This window comes from Phoxinus phoxinus, assembly GCF_949152265.1.
Source record: "Phoxinus phoxinus genome assembly, chromosome: 11".
Classification (NCBI taxonomy): domain Eukaryota; kingdom Metazoa; phylum Chordata; class Actinopteri; order Cypriniformes; family Leuciscidae; genus Phoxinus; species Phoxinus phoxinus.
The window spans coordinates 14,032,984-14,059,898 of record NC_136886.1 but is presented as its reverse complement, the minus strand read 5'-3'; the positions used below and the strand labels follow the sequence as shown (position 1 = coordinate 14,059,898).

Sequence of the window (26,915 nt, the reverse complement as noted above, 5' to 3'; positions counted from 1 at the left end):
GAATTGTTAGTTCTAAATGTAGGAAAGGAGTACAGTGTCCTCATTTGTCCAAACATGTTGATTTAGTGAAACTGTTTGGAAACAATATTTAGCCTACGGCCAAGTATAGAGAGGGGGGTGTCCAGACACTATTCTGGAATCTTACTCTATTCTTCACCCACAAACCAATAAAAAACTGATTTAGATTCACTAACTAAATATCTGTGTCGCACTTGCAGACTTTTAATAAAGTTTTTTTTTGTGCAGCTTGACTTTGATGAAGGCAAAAACTTCAGTAGAGGACACACTTTTTTTACAACCTCTCATTTAACTCTAAAGTCAAAATGAAATAAAAATTTACACTATTTACTCTCTTAACACATGTCCCTGGTCTTATTGTTAATGATTCATTAGTGCATGTCATACCAAATTAATTTTGTGAAAAATAAATGTTTGCGTACGCAATCTTTCATAAAAATGCAATGACTCGCTCTGGCTCTGAAATGACCTTCCTTTTTAGTTGACGTCATCTAGGTTGTGCAGATATAGAAAATTATGTTAATCAATAGCCATATAGATAACGCATTTTGAGGCTAGTATTGTAGGTGATGCAAAACATAAAAGTTATGGCAATAACAGTAAATCATTTATTTAACAAATCTTCCTCAATTGACTAACCTTGATTAGAATCCATTTTGATATGGACTACCCACTTTTCACAATTCAATCAATTCCTGATGAACAAGATCAAGCCATTTTCTTCTTATTGAATGTCTTACACTGTAAAATGTCACGTTACATAAATAAAATGTGCTAATGTTAAATATTTTACACTGTTTGTGATTTGCGATTATGATAGTAACCCGTTTGTCATTGATTGAATGTCTTTTAGTGTATATCTTAATGTTTTATCTCTAAGACAAGGGGGACAAAACAGATTAAGCCTGAATTCATTACTGCTAAGTAATACTGTCTGCCGTGAAGCCACCAATCCAAGTCTGGGTTTGTGTGTATGCATGTTTCAATCTCTGGCAGCTGAGTCCACTTTCTTTCTGGCCCCCCTCCTCCTCCTCCTCCTCCTCCCTCCTCTATTCAGTCTAAAACGATGAGCTCATGCTCTCATGTTGGTCTCAAAGTGAGCTTATTGCTGTGCCCGTAATGCATGTATCCCAAGTCTTTGATAGGGGAGCCGACAGCATTGCCCATACCCCAAGTAAGAGCATGGTGAAATGCACGTTAGACAATATTGTCTGAAATCACAGACATAGAGGCTTTAAAGTCCAGGTTAGTTAAACGGTCTCAACCATCTTGGAATGACACAAGGCTTTACTGTGCAGACAAAACAGCCAAAGGTATACAGCACAACAAATGGATGGGAAGTAAATGGAATATGTTTGCAAAAAATAAATAAATTGATGACTTCTCGATTAGTCTTTTATATTTATTCTCTGCCTTCTTTATTTGTTACATCAATATCCTGTATTTTCATACCTTCTGCCTTCCTTCAAACACAAGCCACATTTGTTTTGGTTAGGAAAAATCAACTACAAAAAACTGCACAAACACAAACGCTCTCTTTAGCTATTTTTTCCCCTGGACGCTGATAATCAGGTTATCATGAAACAGTCTGATGATCATATTACAAAAACATGCAAAACAAGTTTCAGTGAAGAGCTTATTTTCAGGGAAACAGGTACTAGGAAAATACAGTGAAAAGTGTTTAGAATGCACTGTACTGTTATGAGGATAGACAAAACTAGGACACAGGCATCTCTGCAGTCTGAACGACCTTAAAGAGTGAGCTTTCTTCAATCAAAGTATGGTGCACTAGAATAATATGACTTCCACAGTGCTGGTGTTCATTCGAGCATGTCTCATACAGGCCGAAAAGGGGCTTAGGACAACGTCTACAATGGGAAACATTGTACATCCATTTTAAACAGCTATTCTTAGTGTGTACTAAGTGACCGATGTGTTGAAACCAACAGGCTTTTATCCTTAATTATGATGTCAACCTATTCTTTGGGGTAATTCAGTATTAAAAGAGGAATATTACTGGTAATTTAAATCTCTGGGGAAACTAGACTAATGCCCATTCTAATACATTGCTGAGTCATCACCAGAAACTATCCCTTTAGCTTCTTGGTAAGCGGCTCTTCTGGTCAGAGTGCGGTCATGAGTTATTGAGCGGCTCAATAGCCATGACTGTCGTTTTTACAGAGCGAAAATACAGTGCTGCGTCAGTATTCACAAAGTGTCAGTAATGCCTCCAGCCAAGATCTGACAGAGACAATAAGAAAGGTGAAGGTTTGAAGAGCACATTTATAAAAGAACGCCGTAATCATTGGGGTCCAAGCATATTAGAAAAGTGAAAAACATAACCACAACTGCCAAATTTCAATGAATAGATAATGTGGCTGATTTTGGTAGTGAGTTTCAACAGATTTTGTATGCCAAATTTCATGTGAATTGCACAAATGACCTCAGAGTCTGTTCCATTACTCTATTTAATTTCTATGAATGATCTTCACAATACTGTATATCACATCAAGCAGACAAAAGGGAAGGACCTATTTGTCCTAATTCTATTGTTGCTTTATTTGTAAAGTTTTATACAAAATATGGCTTTAAATGTTGGGGGGAAAAAGGAGAATATCGTAAAATATTGAAAAATTTAACATTGAAATATAAAGGGTACTTTTAGATGGCCCAAAAAAAACTCCTCTCACAAAACATGATTTTTTCTAACGAATAAGCACTCCTTACAAACCCTAAATGTTAGATTTTTTTTCTCTTACCTGCCCAGCTAGAGATGCAGCCTGTATTGATTCCTTGAGAATACACAGTCTGACTCCGTACCAGCTCACTGACCGCCTGCAGGCTAATGGCTTTCTGTTCTCATCACTGTCCGTTGGCAGCATCCTAGAGCAGGCCATGGCCATAAGTGACCAGCATACTCTCCAAACACTAGCCCTTCACCATTCCCTTTAGAACAACTGTGCCTGATTAAGACACCTTGAAACCTTTTTGACCACTTTAATTCTGCTAAAGTAAAATCAGATTACTTGATATGCCGCTGTTTTTGCTTACACAGCCCCAATACGATAATTCCTTGCTGAATTTAGAACCATTTCATTCAATATTGGTAGTCTGCCAGTAGACAGATTAAAAACACAGAACAAAGTGTAAAAGTAAGTGGGAACCAGGGGGCTGATATTTATTTATTTTTTGTTTATTATATTTCACTGGTATTGATTTTAGTACTGACATTTTTTGAGAAATCTTTTTAACATAACAACAAGTTGATCCAGTTTGAAGAAAGGAGGGACAACTATTTATCAGTGCCAGCAGTTGAAAATGAATAAGCATATAAAAGTGGGTCATTGCGTCAGGCCATTGCGGTTGATAAAAAGCAATAGGAGTCAAAATGTGCCATTAAAACCTGAACTACCACCTAAAGAGCTCATCCCCCAAAAGCTGCACCATCTCCATCACCTCCTCCCTTTCTTTTCCGATCCAATACAGCCCACAGGTACAATCTCCAGATGTCTGAAATCCTCGCCTACAAACGCACCAGGGCATAAGAACAATTTAACACTCTAACCTGTCAGGAAATAGGAGAAACATAAAGATAAAGAGCCCAGCGGCACATCTATGCTCCACTCCTCCAGAGCTCATCTGCACCTGAAGACCAAAAGCCCCGACACCATCACCTCTATCTCTAGCTCATCAACACAAACAAAAGAGCTAGAGAACAGAGACCTGCATTCTTAGTGCTAATACCTTGACAAAGGGTACAGTTCACCGATTAACTGCTTGAAACGGCAGGGTTCAAATTAGGCAATATCTAACACACAAGAAAGAGCATGCACAGTAACACGCAAAACTGAATTCCTGTGGATACATTCACTCGAGTAATCATGAGGAAAAATCAAGCCTGCAACATCACCACAGTCAGATAAGAGTGAAGAGCAAAACACAGCATAATCAGACAAAAAAAAAGTTATTTATTTCACTTTCACTTCAAATTAAATTCCACTTCTAAGCTGGGTGGACATATTAATTCTAAAGGTGAATTTCCAAAGAAGGAATAAAAGGGAACACAAAACCTGGCATTAGCCTATGTAACAGGACAATCTCTACTTAAACTTAAAAATGACTGAAATACTAAGCTGTCATATTTTTAAAGTCTGAAGTGTTTAAATAGGCTATATTTTATGGTTTCATTTATTTACAGTCAAACCAAAAAATATTAGGATAGCAAAATAAAGTAAACTGTGACATATTATACCCAAAAATTATTCACAGTCATATAGACTATACATTTTTTTTAGAAAAAATTGGGACCAAAAATTATTCAGACCCTTTGACCTGACCATGTTTTGCTTTTATGTTTTGCTTTAATTGCTAATGCGACTTTTTTACACCACAGACTGAACAAAATGAAGCTAATTGTGTACTTAAATTTAACAGCTGACAGCTATTCAACCTAATGCATTTGTGAGAGTCTAACAGAAGGATGGACAAAACCAGTGAAATATCAACGGATTTAATAACTCTGAGTTCTTGACATATTTTATTTACCCTTTTCTAAACTACAGCAAAAAAACTGTGATAATGTGAGAAATGTTGAGGGTGTCTGAATACATTTCGGTTTGACTGTATGTGTAGATTAATTTATAATGCTAGACAAGGTTTCTTGCATAAAATAAATCATCATTTAGTTTTACATGACCATTTGAGCCATGGACCAACAACCTTTGTTGTTAAACTTTCTTTACATTGTGATTTATAAAAAAAACAACAATCTGATAGATATAATCACAATAGTAGGGTCGATACCATTTATTTCAATAATAAATTGGGTATATCAGTTTTTTATTATTATTCTTATTTAAATAAATATACACTTTTACAAAACAGTTTATATAAACTAGGGCTCAAAAAAAATACATTGCAATACACGACGATTAAATACATTGTGAACAGAGCTATACCGGTAGTTAGAAATAAACATCAGCCAACGCAATACAATATTTATCTACGATGAATTGTTTGAACTCTAAAATGCTACATGTGCGACACACATATCCTAAGATGCTAATATGCATTGTTTGCCAAATATGAACGGCCTACATACAGTATAAGCTAAAAGCTAAAAAGTTTATTCTTATTCATTAACAATTTAACAATTTGATAACGCGTTTCACGTCATGCCTAAGTGCCTAACGAACCATTTAAATCTGTGACCAAAGAGTGTTTGATTGTCAGGGGCATGTGGATGACCACTGAAAAAAATTACCAGGTCTGGGCCTCAGGAGACCCATTAGAAGCATTACGGAGAATCTCATCCCATAAACACTGCCAAATGCGGCTTTCCAGGGCATTGCGTCTCGCACTGGCCAGCCATACTGGGCTCGGTCCCCATGTGACTAACTGCCCAGACCACTTTAGAGCATTAAGGGAATGCATGGCTTAAAGCCATAATGACCTATTCATCAGCAATCAGTCAATAGGTTCGTAAAAAATATGGATTTCAAGGAGCCCCAGAGAAAAATGTGCATACATTACCATTCAAAAGTTTGGGGTGAGATATTTTTGTTGTTTTTGAAAGAATTGTTAAAAAGTGACAGTAAAGACTGTTTTAAAGACTTTTACGGAAAAATATATATTACAAATAAAACCGTCTTTAACATCAATAATAATATTGATGTTTCTTGAGCACCAAATTAGCATATTAGAATGATTTCTGAAGAATCGTGTGACACAGAAGACTGGAGTAATGGCTGCTGAAAACACAGATTTGCCATCACAGAAATACATTTTATTTTAAAATAATATTAAAATAGAAAACGGCTATTTTAAATTATAATAATATTTCACAATATTATAATTTTTACTGTGATTTTTAAACAAATAAACGCAGCCTTGGTGAGTATAAGACTTATTTAAAAAACATTTTAAAAAACCTTACCAACTACTTAGTTTCTAGTGGTGTTGTTCAGATTCTGCTGACGCACTCAGAGTGATTGTAGAAACAGGATATGAAGTTAAATGAGATGTTACAGTAGATAGCGGAATAAGCCCGCTGCTTCATCTCACTGTCCGGCTCTGGCAGACAGAAAGCCCTACGGTGGATTTATCGAGACAAACCCTCCCCACTGCACAGCTGAGTGAACAGACACAACACAGAGTTCAGCTCAACCACATCCAGCCCCACAGCCAACGGGCAAAAACACAGACACCCTAGCACAAAAGAACGCACTGAGCGCAAGAACTGCAAAGTGCCTTAAAACCTCCGCTATTACCCAGAATGGAAGCAAACTGTGCCTGTGCTGCTCTTCAAAAGCAAAATGCATTTCCAGTGAATGACACTCCAGTGCAATCCTGCAAAACTCCATTTCACAAGTGTCATTTAAATATTATCCATATTATCCAAATTACAGCCGGACATTGTCATTTCTCTTTTCATCTGGTTTACAAACATCGTATCTTGCCCAATGAAAACACCTGCGGACAAGGAGCTAAATTGTACAATCAAATAGTTTCTCAAATTGCAGTCTGAATCCTGCACTGCATTGTGTAACACTGTGTTTAATATAGAGTTGATACTAAATATATGTACAGTATATGAGATATGAAAAACATTTATATGCATCTCTTGACATGTACTTAGCATCAAGAGGCTATGTTCTCAAATATAGCAGAGCAGTCGTCATCTACTTGGGTTATAGCAGATGGACTTACTGAATGCAGTTACACAACACACTCTTGGACTGTTACAATATTACAGAAAAAACAAGACTGAAGGGTGTAAAAGAGGTGGGTGTGCAAAAAGCCAGGAATATTTGTTGATGTGCATGATTACATTCACAGTTTAGCATCTGCGTCAGATGATTAAGTGTTGATGTGTGTCTATATATATATATATATATATATATATATACACACAAATACACACACAAGTATGTTTTATTGGTTCACATTCTAGCTCAGTCTAATTCAATCGTTGTTCAGCTGTCCAAACAAAAAGTTGGTACCCATATAAAACACTGAGTCATGATGATGACTATTGACAGTTCCTGTAATTCAAATAAGAAAGGAGACAGGAAAGCTAGTAAGCTAATTATTTGAAGAATAAGGGACATAAAAGCAGATACGATAAGGAAAATGCTGAATTTAGCCATGAATTAATTTGAAATCCCTACCTGAGCACGGTAATCTGTTATCACCAAAACACATTCGAAAGGTACACACTGCTTGACAAAACTGGATAATTTGATCCCAAGGCAGAGTTTTCTTGCTTTCTGCAGTGCTACAATTTTTTGAATGTGCTGACACATCACAGCAACAGTGAAAAATACAAAAGGAAGCAAAGCAAAAGGATGAAATGTGACTAGTCACATATATTAAACAGGAGTAAACTAGAGAAAAACTTTCAAACAAGTTTTTAAATAATGTTAGAAGTATCATTCATCCTTACCTGAAGGCCTCTCCGCCTTAATATACTGGAATCATCCATTTTACGGTCTTGAATCTGGATCTCTTGACTGTAGTGAAGTTGTCTCACTTTCCTAATCAAGGATAAAGTCCTCTACCCAAGAATTATCAGAAGTCCATGAGGCACAAATGATCTGACAGAGACCAGGCTTTGGATATTAGTGCTGAAAATTCGCTCTTTGTTGATGTCATGCTCATCCACAGCAAAAACAGATGTGATCATCCTATAAAATTAGCAAATGACAATTGAACAACTCTTCCCACTTGCTACAAGTCTTATTTGTAATTTTTCTCACCGAATAGCATCTGACATTCATGAAAATAACAATGCACTCTATTTGACAGTATAGATTTTCAACAGGTATTCCAAAAATGGAAAAATGTGAAGAATATGATTCAACGTGAGGACACTGAAAGAGTCAATTGAGAGTAGGAGAGCATTTCAGCACATGGCTAACAGTCTTTTTCTCCATTCACTGTTTGCTTCTGGCAGTTCAGAGAAAGGAGCGCTTTGAGAACAGCGTGTTTTTGTACCTCTTCTGTATCTTCACTTCCTCAGTGAGGAATGGCTGGAAAATAAGCGTCTCCCTGAAACTCTTCCTTCATCCATCCATTCAGTGATCTCCACTATCATCCAAACATCTTTTCATCCCAGGCTAAAGGAAACACAACAGATTTATTTTCCTGTACCTCTCCTTCACCTTACTCTGACACTCTCAGTCTCCAGAGATTCCCAGATATCTTCATTTCTATGGAAACTACAGCCTCTGCATAACCAGTGAACAGTTAATGATAAAAATGGCACCTCGAGGGATGAAAATAGAAAAATATTCAGGCCAGCGCAATCCTCCAGAGATGCAGAATCAGTTTAAGGGGCAACTGACTCCTTTAAATCAACCAAGTTAAGTTTAACCCCCAGTGCATCCATTCACCTAGTAGGTTAATTCAAGTCCTCAAGTTAGTTGTTTATCACTTGCTTTTGCCCAAGAGTGGCTAAAAGTGGAAGGGCGGAAGCAAGCAGAGAATATTTTCAGCCTACACTCTTGAGATAATCTGGAAACAGTCAGTAGCAGCAGCAGGAGGAACGCAGGCACTGCCTGCCCACTGACAGCACAAGGCAAACAACAACTCCAGTCAGAGCCGCATGGCTGAATTCCATTCCCCTCGGCCGAGAGGCCTCGGTCTCTCATTCGCCAGGAAGGCAGGCGGACGACAAAAGCCGTGCTGGCAGAGCTGTCTTTTCAGTGGCAGGTGCAAACAGACTTTGCACTCACGCTGATTGCTTGTCTGCTTTTTCTTCGCATATCTTCCCGGCTTTCCTCAGCTCAGCCTGATGAACTGGACTAGAGCCAAGATTTGTCTCCTGAAAACCACTGAGACCGAGGACAAGATAAAAATTCCATGCAGGAGGAGTGTCAGTCAGAATTTCCTCATCTTCTCCCCTGTCAAAGTGCTTGAAGCGGTCCGCTGTTTGTGAATGGGCTGCCACGGAGGGGCTGCAACGGTAGAGTCACAATCCAGTCACATTCAATCTTGTCATTTAAATCTTCTGTTTGTAAAGTCTTCTATCAGTGCACATGCAGGTGGTTAAAGGAATTAAATAGCTGTATTTCTTTTCTTTGCTTGTGCTGTACATTAAAGCCTTCTGTATCTTCCGTTTCTCTTTCTCTGTTCCTTGTAAGCTGTCCTCCTCCTCTTCCCAGCGCCTCACTGCTGAATGCTGCTTTATCTGTCCTATCAGCCAGCAACACATCCAGCCAGCCAATCAGACGCACACAGGCTCAGAGCTATTTGCATAATATGAATGGGGGAGCCAAAAGGCTCCACCCCTTCACTCCCTTCTCTGCCATTCTGCTCACAACACTCTGCTTTACCCCAAAACATACAAATACACATGCACACAAATATTATGTCTCTCCTTTTACTATTCTACAAACAAGCACAAAATGATTTATTCTTTGTGTCTCTCCTTTCTGTTCAAATGGGGCGTCCATGAAGAAAAATAAGTGAGGCTAATATCAGTATATTCGGTAATGACAGTCTAATGAGATTGTGCAGGGCTTTCCTTCAGTACAGTGATACATTAGCAGCGGCTATGTTCATCTCAAGGGACTGCAGGAACAAAAGCAAGAGGGATTATCGTCCATAGGCAGAACATTGCCATTGCCAACACCATACATGTATATTAATCATCACCCACCTCTCCTCTCTCTCCTTGACGTCATAGAAGCATAACAGGCAAGATAACAAACGTGAGCATAGCAGAAAATGTATGTGTAGGGGAGAGAAAGAGAGAGAGTGAAAGAGAGAGACGTGGAGAGAGAGAAGCTCTGTCCTCCTACGCACAGAGTGAAGAGCGGACAGAGAGTCATTATATGATCAGGTGAGTGCCAGAGGGAAAGCAAATTATGTGTTTGGGTATTCTGTGTGCGCATGTCTTTGTAGTAAGATCACTCACAAAACCGTAGTAACTAAGTGTGCAGGCACTATATGAATACAATGAATAATCTGAACTCTTCATTCACAAGTAGATTTGCAACAAAAAAAAAGTAATTATTACTAGCTTTGTAATTTGTAATGATTCATTCTGTAATTACTAGGACTGTCAATTTATGACTAATTCCAAACAAAACCATGAAATAAACTTATTAAATCATTTAATCATGTTCCCTGACCTACACACAAATTACATAAAGAATTTTCTTAAATGACTTCTAAAAAAGACAGAGGGCAGCAACAGCTACTGAAGCTGTGGAGTTATTTTCCACAGCAACATAGCTGCTTTTTGACATTTTCAGCCATTTATGATTGATCACTAATATTAATTTGTTGTTCTTATTTAAACTCAAAATGTAATAACACATGCAAAATGTCATCTGATTCACTTTTCTTTTTTTACAGAATGTTTTCACAGGACTATTGTCTATACATGGATTTAAACACAGATGGTGATGGCCCTGAATCTATGAGAGGAGAAAGAAAGAATGGTGATTAGGTGAATCACAATGAGTGACAGTCAATGACTGGCTGTCTATTAGAAAAAAACAATTATCTCTTGAAGAAATATTCCCATATTTGTATATCTCCAGTTACTATCCAGTCCAGTTCACTGTAAACTCCAGAAACCTGTTTGCAGAATTGCTTTAAATAAACTGTCCAGCTAAATAAGCAAGATAAAGCAGCCAATGTGATCTCATTGCACCCTTTACACACACTTCTATATACAGATTTATCACATTTAAGTTCAAGGGTTAAAGGTCAAGTCATGGACTAGAAATGTAACATAGCCCACTGCCACAAGTCTTATCAATGAACTGTTCTCTGAAAAGAGGGTTCTATCTCATGTTTAGTTACTCAGTAACTGACATTTTGCCAGATAACCAAAGGTGTGAGAATGAGGCATCTGCTGGACAGGAGGCAGCCTACATTATTAACATCTTCAAGAATATCTGAAGGGCAGTGTGACACATTGGGTTAAGTATTTTTAGCCAATGTTAGCATAGCACAAGCTGATTTATGCATCTAAATCCAGATAGTGTAAGTCGATCCATACAGGTCTGTAAACATTTTATGGAGCTCTTTAACAAGCCACGTAACTACAAATGACAGATTTATAGCAACACATATGTTCTAACTTCTAAATGTGATGATGGTGAAGTCAGAAAAGAGGGGGGACTGGATCTAAATGCATATAAACTCATTTTAACAGATAAACCCAAAACATACAAGAAAAAAAGAAAAGAAAAAAAAGAAAAGAAAAAAAGAACCAGACCTGAGAACTAAACCGAACAAAAGAACAATGAAACAAGTGCTATTATTGCCTTCACACCATGTTGTAATCACGAGATGACAACATGTGACTTTCACATCCTCAGACTCGGAATTATGCACATCTACGGCAACACTATCAACGCCAAAATGATTTTGAATTTCGGTGGTAGAGCGGTCACGTGGTACAAGTCGGAGTTTACAAGTTGTAATTATGGGTTATAAGGACTGCTTATAAGTAGATAGGTTTCCATGATCCAGGTATTTTTATGCAAAGTTTGTAATTGGGAGTGTGTCCCTCGATTTGGAATCAAAGACTCAACCCACATCTCACTTAGGTCACCACTGAGACAATAGAGTTGTGTTATTGTCGGGAAAGAAGGATTCAAATGAATTGTATGCTGTAACTATACATTACTAATGAACCCGCTTTATTGCAACATCCTGTGAGGCTTCAAATAACTGTATTACATTACGAATTTGAGTCTGGCTCAGTTACACTCACTACTTCATGGCATGAAAAGCTGACACATGACAAATATTCAGACTGTTCATGTAATAAGATAGTCCTGACCTAGCACACAATCCACGACACTGCTCCGGTTTCAAATCTGAAGGTACAGGAATGTTCAAAAAAAGCATAGTGCCATAAGGGCCTGTGGTAACTGGGAATGATAACTATATTTTCATGCACACAAAGGGATAATAGCATTATGTTTATTATACGCATGCACTGCATCCATATAAAAGTGAGATGAAATTAGGCTGTCAATGTGTTTATTGTTGGTTAGTTGGGATTTTTTTTTTTTTCATCTCAAATTGACTCCAACAATATCTATCCTTTTTTTGTTTATCACTATAGTTATGGAGAGGACTTCACTACTCTCTTAGAGTACCAATTATTTACTAGTTATTTACTAATGTGTATGGGCCAAATTTATCCAAAAATAACATCTGAAGGCATGGGGTCCGGGGAAGTTAAACCTCTTCATGATCACTGTGAGAACTGCTTCCAAATTAGTAGATTGGGATAACTGGGATTAAAATGGTATAAAAGCATAATTATTTCACACTGAACTGAACTGACAATACTGATTTCTATAGAAACATTAAGTGGTTCAATTCTACATAAAATAATACAAAATGATTTTTATGTATACAGTATTGAATATATTGTATATATATATTGAATATATATATATATATATATATATATACATACACAAACAAACACAGATGTATTAATAAACTGTATTTAGTTGTAGCAGTTCCTTCTGTCACACTTCAAATTACATGTGAACAAGTCAGCGTGTTTGTAGACTACAGTTCTCATTGAGTTGAGAAGTGATGTTCCAGCATCATTCGCTGGGCACGTAATGAGGGAGTCGGGAAGGGCTAAAAGAAAACTTGACAGCAGAAATGGGTGCCATTAATCTAGTGCGCCATTACAAATATATGATATATACCACAAACAAAAACATTTAGACCTACCCGGGGGAAAGAGGAAACCAAAAATGAATTTAATTCAACATCTAGCTACAGGATAACATTTTTGTAAAAGGCAGCAAATCTTATTCTGGAACCCTGAGGGTTATAATGTGTGTGCCTGTTGAGAAGTAAACCATACATTAATGATGACAACACACATTAGCATTTAAGAAAGTAAGAAAGTTATAAAATAATCATTTAAAGACATATGACATGACAAAGAGGTCATCTGCCTCATTTATAAGCAAAAAGGTAAATGTGAACTTGAGGTGTAGGTAAAATACACAACAGAAAATGTTAACTCTACAACCAGTACACTGAATTGCACAATTTGAATTCCCAGCCCACTGAATGTCAAAGATGTTCAAACAAAACCAGACGTCATCTGATGCCACTTAAGCGGTCTCATGTGATGAGGGGCCTGTTGAGGGCAGCTTCTGATTAGAGAGCTGATCAGACTGCAGTAGAGAGTGTTATCAAGGGCTCAAAAGAGAGGGTCATGTCACAAAGTATCTGTGGAGAGCAGGCACAGGCTGCTTCCAAGAAACGGCATCGTCAGGGGCACTAAATAATGAGTGCTGAGCAAGCTTCAGGACAAAAAAAAAAACCGACAACAGACAAAAGCCATCTTTTTGACTTGGTCTTAGTTTTGTGAGTCGTGGGTGAGTGTGTCTGTGTGCTGAACATTACTGTTTATGAAGAACTGGTGGACTACCGGTATATAGAAAATCATATTCTGCATTAAGTCCTAAAATGACTGAAATAACCAAAACATGTTTGAAAAATTCATGGATTTACTGCAACGGGTGGTGCTTAATCCAAAGACGATGCGTGATGCAGAATGAACGATCAAGAATTACTCCAATAAACACAGACGATAACACAACTACCATACTTTAACGTGAGACAATGAACAAAAGGAACAGAGGGCTAAAATACACAGGGGAAGATCCTCAACGGAACATGGACGAGGTGGGAAATAATTACAAATCATGACAACTAATCAATGATCAAGAACACAGGTAAAACAGGAATAAAAACAATAATTGAGATATTTTTCTCAGTAATTATTTGTCCTGAATTTTTTATTATTATTATTTAGACATTTCCGTTAACTTGTTTTGCTAACGAGCATTTGCAAAAAAATTTACCAGATGTCAAGAAGAGAATAAATGGGTGATTTTTCTATTGAAAAATAACTTTTACACCTTTCGAATATTGTTCTTTGCGGTCTGTTTGTACGAATTTACATTTGTGGAGCGATCTGAATCTATGCTTTGTCTCATTTGCAACTGAATTGGTTCTCATAAAATATCTAATGTGATGTAAAAAAAAAAAAATTTACAAAGCACTCACCACCAAAATCTTGCATTACCAGAAGTCACATTAATGGTAAGCAGTGTTCAATTTACTCTTATCAATACAATTGTAATCAATACATTTTATTTGTAGTAATTTTCATTTGCATAAAGCTATCATAGTTGATTAAATTAAGTCCATGAGCCACCTACAGGCCTATTGGTGAAGTGTAGGTTGTTAGCGATTTGTGAAATTGCTTTATTACATTTATACACCCTTATATATAATTTGATTTTGAACCTACTGTTTTATAAAATCAAATCACCAAATCAGCATAGAATGATTTCTGAAGGATCATGTGACATTGAAGACTGGAATAATGGCTGCTGAAAATTCTGAAAAATGTAAAACCGTTAATTGAAATTGTCATAATATTTCTCAATATTACTGTTTTACTGTATCTTTGGTCAAATAAATGCAGCCTTCGTGAGCTTAAGATCATTCTTTCAAAAACAATGTAACTTTTGAACGGTAGTGTATACAGTAGTATGGACGTCAAGATGCCATATTCAGATGCTGGACTGTTTGAAAACACATTACACACTTGACCTTTAATAACCTCCTTTCTTCATGTGCACAACTCAGGAATGTTATTGAGCAGGGCTTAAACAAAAGAAAATAACACTAGTTTCACAATGATGTAAGCATTTTGACAAACAGTGAGAACATCAAGATAGGAGCTCGTGTGATAAACTGAATTTTTTCTTCAACTTTATCTCATCACCATTGAAAAGCTTGTCATTCAACTATAAAATCTGTCAGTCAGCTTCCTCAGGCAAGCAGTTAAAAGTAAGGAAGAAGTTTAACAGCACCAATAGCATCTCTCCCTTAACACATGCACAGTAATGCAGGTTTAGCCTACTTTTGCATGACTATTTACAAAGAACAATTCTGTTTCAACGAAACATTCTCATAAGGAGAGAGATTATCATGTTTGTGAGATGAAGGCCTGGAGCAGGACACTCTCTTCTTAAAAACCTATTAAGCTAGATAAGTTGATTAAGAAACAAACAAACAGTGCTTTCTCTGCAGAGAAAAGCGAACGAATAGAGGTGCAATGATGGCGGGTTTTTATTCGTAGGCCAAAACCAAGAAACAAGCCTTTTAGCACTGACGGTTTCTTCGTCCTGAAGTCAATATGTTTTTTAAACAGGTTTTTGGTTAAATATCTGAAAAAAGGACTGTGATTCAAGAGCTCAAGATATTTTCATGTTTTATTCTATGACATAAAATACATCAGTAATAGCCTACCCCCTTGTGATTTTTGAAAGCTTTTACTCGTCTTGAAAAAGGGAGTTACTTACAAGTGGCTAAATGGGACTACAGACGTTGTCAAGGACATTGAACGTCATCAAGCAGGACAGGTAAACTCTTTTTATAGCCTCACTGTTTTCATAATCACGCTCTTGCAAACTATTCTAACTCAAACTTTCAGGGAAAGTTTTTTAAATAAAGGCCATAAGAGTTTTCGGAAACTTAATGGTGGTGACGCAGAAGTCATGCGGCCATAGTGTAGTTTGTTTATAGCCTACGTTTAGCTTTTTACTTCTGCCGATTGTATTTAGACTTGAAAATACATACAGTAGTTGTGTTCATTTGTGAATATTATCATGATGAACAAACCATGTAAGCATCATAAACTTTTGTTGGTCACAGAGCTTATTTTCAACAATAATCTAAAACCCAATGGAAAAATCATATTGTGTGTGTCAAGGGAACTAGGGTGATGCTAACTTCCATGTTGTCCTACAAAAATAGCACTGCAGCACTCTATAACCATGCACTTTGGCTCCCTATTTATCCCTATAATCTACATTAAATATCAACCACAATGACATATTGCAACATCTGTTTCACACTGAGGTTAAAGCACAGTGAGTTGATCCACAAAGTCTATATGTTCAGGGAGTGCATGTTGCAAATTTTCAGTTACTTGCATCATTTTTCCAATCTTGAACCTATTAAAAACAAAGATCGTTTTACTGCTCTCAAACCCGCACTGGGAGTTGTATCACTAGCTAAGCACTTTCTTCAAGGATGTTCTTGGGTTTGGTAAGCAGCCAGTCAGAACATCAATGCCAGACTTCATCCACCATCAGAGAGGCTCATCTATCATTGCACACAATATAAAGACAACTTATTCACCTACCGAATGCACCGGGCAGTGTAATGATATAGCAGTTGCAGTGTGTAAGTGAAAAATCGAGTTTGCTGCCTTGAGTGACTGATCCTTCCCAGCACTGCTGTCAAATAGGCGTTAAGAGTAGATCACGTTTAAACAGTGCAATCCACAAAAGAGGTGACAGTTTTTACCAAAAAAAACCCCAATATAATCCTATTCCTCAAGAACAATCGTTGCCATCTGCCCTAGTTTTAACTACGGATGCATCAAGTGCTTAATTAAAGCTTAAAGCGATCCCTCAGCCAAAAATTTTAAATCTTTTTTAAATTTACACAACCTCATGTCGTGCTCTCTTCTGTAGAACACTTAAGGTGAAGAACCACAGAAGAAAGTAGGTCAGACATACAGGCTTGAAACAACATGACGAAAAATCAGGACTGGTATCGACCATTTCATATGACAAGAAATTGGTCATTAGAATCAGATGCAAGAATCCCATTTGGATACTTTATCCTAAACAACATGTGTATGCGAATTTGAGTTCAGGCTAAAAGTTATAAAAAAAATAAAAGTAAATCAGACTTGATCAGAATCAAGTCTTCTAGAATACTGCATAATAAGCATATATGATTGTAAAAAAAAATTCTAGCCTTTTTACAAATAAATATAGCATTCAACTCAAGTAAACTCCACAGCTGAGCTCTCAGGTTAAGCAAAAGCACAATAATGTGTACCCTCAGAGCCTAAAAAACAACTCTCGAGCTCAGTGTCTCGGGGTGCTAGCCAAAGAGAGGACCGAAAACCTCGCTGGCAGGAAAATGCATCCACATTAAATTTGTAGCAGAGGTGAAAATGCAATAATTATTAATGGCTTAGAGCGTGAGTCAATAGCAGCCTGTAGGACACTGATAGATTGGCAGAGAACAGTTTATCTAATACACACACATATTGTGTGTGTGTGTGTGTGTGTGTGTGTGTGTGTGTGTGTGTGTGTGTGTGTGTGTGTGTGTATATATATATATATATATATATATATAAGCATGGGAGGTAATAGGATCTCAGAGGATGAATGGATCAATACAGCTCAAATAACCATGCTGGAAACTCCGTGATGGGTCAAGATCTCAGGAAAGGGAAGAAAGAGGGAGAAAGGCAATACATCTGATGTACAAATAATACTGAGTCTACAAAGGAATCAATGGAGTATAGATTATTCTCTAGGTATCAATTCTATACACAGACTGAAAACAAGGAAAATAATAAAATTCGAACCAGCCACCTCAACTGAACTCAAAGAATCAATTCATCTGATTTCAGCCCATATTCCGGTAGGTAGGCATCTGAGGCAATAAATGAAAAACACTCACATCAAATTATTTGGCAATATTAATTAAAGTTTTACGGCCCTGGGACAGAATCTGCTGAAAACATTTGAGATTTCTATCTAGGCAGGAAAAAAAAAAAAAAAAGGGGTCTGTCTGTGCATTTATGGGAAGTTGGTGGGGGGTTCACGATCATTGTGATAAATTAGATGCCTTTTAGCACAATAACTATCCTGACAGACAAGCAATAGAAGTGAATCACCAAGACAAAGTATGATGTCATTTTATTGGATGCTTAATAGTTCTCACTTAATTAAAACTAATGTATACTAATGTATAAATCTCATCTCTAGATAAATCACAGTGCAAACTAAACTTTCACATGTGCAACTTTTATGTAGAAGCAGAGAGTCTGTGCTCATATTGTACAAGATTCATTGAATACCTAAATTAAAAGTTCTTGAACCAATAGTCAGGCAACATAAAATATATTCTATTAGAATCACAAAAACATAATCACAATTATTTCCTTAATGTACTGTAGCCTGAGCGATGAGTCTCTTTCATCATGCTGCCTCAAAGAAAATAGAGCAACACAGCCAGCACTCTTTATGGTTCTCCAGTGAAAAGCATCACAGAGATGCTTTTATTCCTTACTGCAACATTTTATTTCTGTTTTTCAATGCAGCACTTTTCCTACAGCTGAAAAGTGTATAGGAGCCTAATAGGAGAATTATGTTTGTGCATAAGCGTCCATAGGGATGTAAATGAAAAAGTGGATCTCATTGTCTGTTTTTTTTCATGGTTAGACGTTGGGGTCATGAATGGTGTGAAATCTCAACTTTAAAAGTGTGAGACTCTACAGCGTTAGATGGTAGTTCATTCCAGGAGCCGACTCTACCATTGCACCAACCGCAGCTCTGCTTACATACAACTAAATTAAACCAGCAGCGAGTAACATGTCAAAAACTGCCACGGCACTGTTTATTGTGCAGATTACGAGAATCAAACAACTTGTCCCAATGGGGTGAGCTAATTTACACAGTCTTACAGTGACAATGAGGCACAGGGCTGGCTGCTGTATTGACAGACAGTCTGAAGCTACAAGCGGGTTAATTAAAAGGGAGACATCAGTTCCTCCCTGGCTGATCCAGACTTGAGTCAATCAATCACTGTACAAACTCAATAACTGTTTTTTCCAGCCCATCACATCCTGTTTGAGAGCATCTGATCAAATAGGAAAGGAGCTGGACACTGTCTCAGTATATTTAAACATTTGGATCTAGGCTCCAAAAGCGATAATGAATAATGAATGAGAGTGTCTCAGCTGAAAGAAGAAAACCACAGGGTCAGCAGTATGTTTAGAAACCTTGCTTTTGTCTTCAATAAGAATCAGAAAAGCATAACAAATATTACATTATATATTATATTATATATAAACAACTACAGATCTTTCATTTGTCCCATTGCAAATTATATTATCAGCATCAGTATATTATAACTCAAATTTGTGGAATTTCAAATTTGCTATAGTCCCAGAAACTGATATCCAATTCTGCTATTTGATGCAACTACCTAGAACTATACATATAAAGGTCAAGGCTGGATGAGACCAGACACGCAGAGGATTCAATCAGTTCAAAAAAATAAATAAGTCTCAGCCACCAAATCTTGCAACTGATTGTAAGTGAGAGTGACACAAAGAGCAACAGAGAGAGGGGGAAAAAAAACTAAATGTGAATCAATTCACAAAGAGACAACATTCATAACAGCCCTGACAGTTTCCACGGCAACCTCACATGGCTTTTATCCATGGCTGTGTTGGCTGAAGAAATAGATCTGATCTATGAGTGAAATGGCATTCAGGTAGAGCTGACCTCCAATAAGCACCTGATGCCAAAGCACAGACAGCCACCAACAAATATAAATGACATGCAGGAAAATGAGAAAGTGTATGTGCTGCTAATACAAGTGGGAATCAAAGGGATAGTTTGCCCAAAAATTCAAATTTATCTCATGATTTGATTTATTCACCCTTAAGCCACCCTAGGTGTATATATCTTCTTTCAGACAAACACAATCAGAGTTTTATAAAAAAAAAATATCATTGCTTTTTCAAGCTTTATAATGGTAGTGAATGCCGGTCCTGATTTTGAAGACCAAAAAAGTGCATCCATCCATCATAAAATGATTTCATACTGCCGTTATAAAGCTTGGAAGAGCCAGGACATTTTTTTTTATATAACTCCGATTTAATTTGTCTCAAAGAAGAAAGACATACACCTAGGATGGCTTGAGGGTGAGTAAATTATGGTATAATTGTAATTTTTGGGTGAATGATCCCTTTGAACTAAAGCAACAAATGCATTAAAGCAACTAAGACAAAAAAAAGCATAATATAGAGACCTTTTAATGACAGTTAACAGTTTCATTTGACAATGGATTTATGTCAATATAAAGATTAAGAGATCTAGTTATGTCTCAATACATCCTTCTTAACCCCACATTACCTGCAGATATATTGAATATTAACAACATAAAATTCCTGAAAATTTTGCTCCCAATATAACAACTCACAAGTATGAGAATGTTAAGATTGATGTTTAAATAGTGTGTTTGTAATAAACTTCAGTAACATACATGGTGTTAGATTATAAATTTGAATCAACTTCAACTCAACCTGTCTGTTTTGTACAAATCAATTTGAAACTCTGATTCAATGATACTTGCATCATATCTCAAAGAGGATTTCAAAACAGTATTTTTTTATATATCTTAAAAGTAAATCTCCTTTTAAGATATAACTAAAACTACTACTAATTACATTATTAAGCCACACTACAAGCATAACTAACAGCTGTCTTAAGATTTGACATTTCGGTTTCCTGCTAAATTAACATGATTCAAGCACAGGGTCTGCTGGGAAAAAAAAAGTGAAACCTATCAAATACAGTGTCAATAACTATAAAACTGCAATAAAGATGCAGACAAACAGAAATGCCAACGGATTTATACATGTACAGTGATATCATTCACCCAGCCAAAGGTTGACACAACCCAGTCAAGACAAAGCCTTAGGCTCAGACATTAATCATCTGCCAACATCGACTGCTTTGTGCAAGGAAACCACTTCTAAGAAAGCCTGTTTAACAAATGCTAATTGATGTATACATATTTACAAGACAGCTCCATATTTTGAAAGCAGACATACAAACCATATAGTCAAGCCTTTTATCACAAGAAAGCAAACAGTGCACATAGAATGGCACATTGTACATGTAGTAAATACAGATCCTTGAACAGATGGGTTGTGAGATCAGCAGGTGAGCTGAAACAGACATTGGTTCTTGCCTTAAGGCAGAAACACAGTCCACCACTGACAGCAATTAAACACCCTCCCCGAGCACCCAGCTAATGCATTTCAAATCAAGCTCTCACAAAAACCATATCAAGCATGCTATTAAAATACACTTTACACAACACTTATTTTAATTGAACCACACACTAATTGAGCTTAATACATTAAATGCATGAATGGAAAGAAACAAGGTTGTAACGGGGCAAAATAAAACGTCTCAAAAGCAAGACAAATGTAAGACAACAATACTAGAGACAAGGAGAGAGAGAATGCTACTATACTATGAAAGTCCAGCTCATAGCACTTGTTAAGCCTCTTGAGAGGAATGATAGCTATTTCCATCTCAAACTAATTTCAAAACTGACCAAACAAGATAGCCCAAGACCTAACGCCTCGTTGGAGCAGAGAGATGAAGAGTGTGTGATATTTAGGTTTGTGTGGGATCATAGCCTCATTAAAACAGTTGGGAATAAAGAGGTGTGTCAATTGTCATGGAGAACAAACGGTGTAAGGAATAGAATCAACATTTTTCTATTATTATTCCACAGACAACTAAATTTTCCCCTCAAAAAAATTTACAATTCTAGTTAAAAAGTTTAGTGTGTAATGTCTAATGGTGAGATGTCAAAGTCATTTATACGCTCCAAAGCTGCATTCATTTAATTAAATCTTTGGTAATATTGTGGAATATTAGTACAATTTAAAATATATATTTTCTATTTGAATATATTGTAAAATTACATTTATTCCTGTGGCGGCAAAGTTTAATTTTCAGCAGCCATTACTCCAGTCTTCAGTGTCACATGATACTTCAGAAATCATTCTAAAATGCTACTGCACAAGAAACATTTATCCGTATCATTAATTTTGAAAACAGTTTAGTAATAATCGTAATATTTTAGTATTTAGTAAAAGAATAGTATTTATTTGAAATAGAAATCTTTTGTAACAAGGTCAATGTATTTAGTCCATACTGTCACTTGATCTAGTTAATGCACCCTTGCTAAATAAAAGTATTAATTTTGTAAAAAAAAAATATATATATACCGATTTTTTTTTTTTTGACCGGTACTACGTCTGTGTGACACACATATATACACAAAAAAATGACACTTCACCTTTCTGTCATTTGAAGTGTAAAAACTACATAACACAAAAAATAATAAGTTTTATGCCGTATTATTTGTACCTGTCAATCTCAGAGTCTGTCAGTAACACAGGATCAAAGAGCATGAATGCAATCCCTATGTTGTCAATTATGGCACCTGCTAAAAATATGGAGAAAATGCACAGCACAAACCATCAAAGTCTCTGGCACTCTTGCATAGCATCAAACACAAAGAGGAAAAGATTTCCTTTAGCAATGTGACTTGTTTAAGTCCTCCAACAGCACAGCACTGGAGCTCATAGTCCTTGAGGAACAGACATGGGAATAAGCAAAACAGGAACATGAGAGCTTGCAAAAAAAAATGAAAACCTTGTCAGCCGATTATTTTTGGAAAATGAGTTGCCGGAAGCCAAGAGTAATGTTGTGCTGTGTTTATTGACTCTGTGCTCCAAATGTGCACTGATCTCAAGCAGACACGTTTAATTTTTCATATGCATCTTAATTGCTATCTGGACTCAGTCAACCAGAATCTCACCATGGGCAGGAAATAAGACAAAAGGGCTGTGCGAGTCCTGTGGAGACCTGGGTAATTAACTAAATTTGGATCAGCTCGTTTAAAAAGAAATCAAGTCTCAATAAAAATTAATTCAACAAAATAACTGCTACTGAAACAGACAAGCTTGCATTGGTAAAGCTTGGATATCAAGGACTAACATAGTATTTAGAACTGGCCCTTATGAGGTCCAAAGCGGTAATTTCAGCTAAAGAACTTGTCATATTCTGACCAATTAAAAGTATGATTCCTGCCCCTAGATGAGTTTTAAAAGGTCACAGCTTTGACAAATGAGGATAAGAACATGTTAGAAAGAAAAAAATACAGCAAGAGGAGGTGATGACAGCAGAGGAGTGGGAAGAAAGAAGAGAAGGTTAGAAATTAAGCGCATTTTCAGAGAAAAGAAAATATTTTCAAAGCATTAGTTTAAAATGAGGTCTGTTCTTGTGCCTTTAAATCTTTAAAAAATATTTTAAGAACATCATGGCATACAATACAATATCATGGCAAAAACAAACAAAAAAACAGTCTGCTTAAAAGAGTTTAAATAAAGAACACCAAAAACAAGAACCTATAAAAGCAAAAGGCATGATGAAAATTACAGTACAGCATGGCATTAGAGTATATTACACATGAGTTTGATACCCAGGGAATGTATGAACTGATAAAGTATGTGCAATTAATTTATTGGTGCTTGCACTGCATTGGCATCTGTTTATCTGCTTCAGGCCCAAGCATGCAAGTATGAACCGGAATTTTAAGAAGAAAACATCGCTTTTTTCATTATATGTATAATGTTTGGTTAGGCAGGTTGTTTTTTGGGAACTGAACCTCTTACAAAAGACACAGACAGCTCAGTTTAGGATATTTGATTGCATCATTTCTTTGAGGGCCACGCTGCACACCTGTTCTAGCCTAAATGCATTCTGCAGGATATGCTAAGGGTAGCTAGCTATCCTCAGTCTCTGACCCAAGGCGAGACCAAGTACATCTAGTCTTCTTTCAGAGATGAATTATGAATGTGTCCTGCTGGCTCAACAGGTGAAGTTATTGAGGGTAGTGAGACAAAAAGTAACACTGTTTTGTAAATCAGTTTTCTTTTCCAGTATCTTTCTCTTCACTGGTTGTTGAATACTTAAAAGTCCCAAGACATGAATTTGTCACTTTCTGAGGTTTTTTAACATTAATATGAGTTCCCCTAGCTTGTATATGGTCCCCAAGTTTCTAGAAATTTTAATCGGTGTAAATCGAGCTTTTGCTATCTTTCTCTGCCTTTGAGAAAGTGGAAGCTCAATCGGGCTGATCTTGAATCTCCTCCGTATGACTCCATAAGGAGAAATGTTACCTCCCCTTTCTCTGCTTTGCCCGCCCAGAAAATATTTCCCGTCCATGAGAAAATGAGCTAGGAAATAGGAACGCGTGCGCGCGATTTTAGTTTGTCCACGAGAGATATCATGGCTTTTGAGCGAGCCAAGCATAATAATTGCTCAATAATTGGATGTACAAATGAACACCGAAGCCTTTTTTTAGTTCCTTCATCCAAGCCCCAGAAGAACCAGTGGATTAATTTCATTTTTCTCTAGAAATGCGCCGACACAACTCCCCAAAGTTTTGCATTTCTGCAGCAAACATTTCACCGACGACTGTTTCCTCAACAAACTGGCCTCGATGAACGTCTGAAAATAAATCGATCGAGCTACCAGGCAACAATTTCTGATGTGTGATTGTTCAAGTTCAGACAGGTAATATTTCTCTCAAAATCATTCAATACTACTGTTTATGCATCAGTAAGTCAAGCCAGTGACTAAAATATCAACTTCACATCGTTTCGTTTAGTAGGATGAAAATAATCTTATTTAAATTGTGAATAAATTATATACAGAAAGCGATCAAAGAACAATCCAAATTTCAACACAGCGCAAGTTTATATGGACACTTGCCAAACTCGTTATGAAATCAATGACGCACGTTACACTGCACAACGAAGCTCTTACTGTATTCATTGTGTTTGCATTGGTGAAAGCAGAGAGAGTGCAGAAACTGCGTTGCAATGATAAGATCTTCATTCTCGCGATCAACAACAGACTGTCATCTGCTTGCTCAATGCTCATCATGGTAACATTTTATGTGATGTGAAAAGATCTAAATACTTTAAAAACTTCTGACGATTCGTTAATCTCGATAGCTGTAATAGTAAAAACTTATAATAGCTGTAGTAAAAGTATTCGAGAGATTTTCACATGTAATACATAGCTATTTCATATGCAAGCATGTCAGCCAATCACAGCAGTGGCCGGTTACACTGAATCTCACAGCAGACACGACCCTTCAAACAGAGCGTTCAAATCAGAGGCTAAAATCAGGCTAGGGAAAATGCCTTTTATTTCTAAATGATGACTATTTTTGATCTAAAAAACATACTAACATTATAAGGGCAACCCAGGAAACATTATAAAATAATAAAATAACCCCATGTCATGGGACCTTCAAAATTAAAGAGAACGAGGGAGTCAACAACACTTCTTGGGGTGACAAGGATGATGGGATCTTTGAAGTTTCTATATTTTCCCTTTTGTTTTGTTTTTTATGGCCAATATAAAGCTGATATGTATACATGTCTGTGTGCGTGCGTATAATATATATATATATATATATATATATATATATTATATATATATTTATTTATTTGTTTTTACTAAATTAATAAATAATTTAAAAATTAAAATTAAATGAAAAATTTAACTAGATCATCTGTAAAATAAACATTTGTACTTTAGATAGCAAAGTTTTGATTCCGTAGTCCTATAATTTATTGTTGAATAAAAAACATGAATAATAAGGAAGTAAATACTGTAACCAACTCAATAATCTCCTTAGTCTATGGAAATCATATTTTCTCCAATAAATGCCAGGCAAAGCTAATTTTACATACAGTGAAAATAACAGAAGCAAACTGGATATAGCACAGCATAGCCTAGTTTGTGTCAGCGCTCAGACAGCACTGTCAAAATAGAAGTCCTGCTTTATCAGTCAAAGAAAAACATTCTATTATTTCCTCCTCTATGAATATACATGATTTTTAACATTTTGCAAAAGTACTACAATTCAATTCTTCAAGGATAAAACTTTTTTTAATGAGGAAAAAACTGCACTTATGCATTATGTAAAGATGCGCAGTACTTTCTCATTAACTTTTTATGTAAAGCTCAAATGTTATTTAAAGATTGACTGACTAACGTCTAGTGAGGCTAACATAATCAACATTTCACAATAAGCAAATAAATGACAAGCAAAACTAGCTTGATGCTTATCTAAACGACAGTTGAGCTGTCAATGCTAGCTCTTGTATTAAAAATGTATGTGCTCTTTCTCTTTCTGCCCACAAGACATTCTCAAATGACATTGGCGTGATTTAGATCAGATATTTAAAAAGCGTTAGAGGTGTTTTTCCCTCCAGGTACACAGTGAAATCTTGTTTTATTGTTTTTGCGTCATAGATCACAATCTGGGCCAAATGCGAGGAACATCAGATTAAAAGCCTGAAGATAGAAGCAGAAGGTGCGTAGCAAAAACAACTGTCAGACCCAGAAAAAACAAGCAGAGCGAGTATACTGTAGGAAAAAAGCTAGAAGCACAGAAACAAAAAGGACAGATCCCAGCAGCCTCTACCGCTGCCATGAGTGTCGTCACATTGGGTAAGTTGGCAGCACAGTGGAGGGCCTTTCAAGTAATTATTCATAATTGCCTTTTGAATATTTAATCCTGTACATAGTCACTCACTTCAGTTGTTTGGGACCTCAATGACAGGAGATGAGCGATCATTCTGGTTTTCTTTGTCTTGTCTTTCCCCTTTAAAACCTATTGCCTCTGGGTAACATTTTTCAAACCACCAAAAATGAATCGATCAAAAAAAAAGAGGTAGAGAGGACAGCTAAATTTTTTTAAAGGATGGAAACCGATTCCAATATCCCATTAAAAGATTTAAGTGATAAAAGGATTGACTGTGTATTCATGAGAGCCGCAGCTACTTATGTGTGCCTCCGAATGCTTATAAAAGCTCCATTAACCACACTAAAGACCAGATTCCCTGGGAAGAGGAAAAACAAATCACCATTTAAAATATACACAACCACGGCACAATTTAAGTCTGGTATCCTCTGTAGAGAAGTCACTTCAACTTCTTTATCTGTTCTTCTTTAACTGCTTAAATACAATTTTAGATTTACATGGCAGACCAGCTCTTTAAATCTTAATATAATATTTGAACATATAACTAGAACAACAATAACATACACAAAAAAGAAACGGCAGGAATGAATTACAATATCGCCTACAGCACTAGAACAACCCTCCCTGCC

The 26,915-nt window shown here is 36.5% G+C and overlaps 1 protein-coding gene across 5 annotated transcripts in view; it reads right to left on the bottom strand.

The window, feature by feature from the left end:
* Window positions 1–26,915, bottom strand: part of mast2 (microtubule associated serine/threonine kinase 2) — a 130,278-nt gene that overhangs the window by 63,065 nt on the left and 40,298 nt on the right. For 2 of the 5 annotated variants that reach the window (XM_079628681.1, XM_079628682.1), the window contains exon 1: window positions 7,463–9,183. The exons of the other annotated variants lie outside the window; for them this stretch is intronic. In XM_079628681.1, the coding sequence (XP_079484807.1) occupies window positions 7,463–7,501 (39 nt within the window). In that variant the 5' untranslated portion in view covers window positions 7,502–9,183. Of the gene's footprint in view, window positions 1–7,462; window positions 9,184–26,915 lie in introns of those variants that run through there. 5 annotated transcript variants of the gene reach the window in all.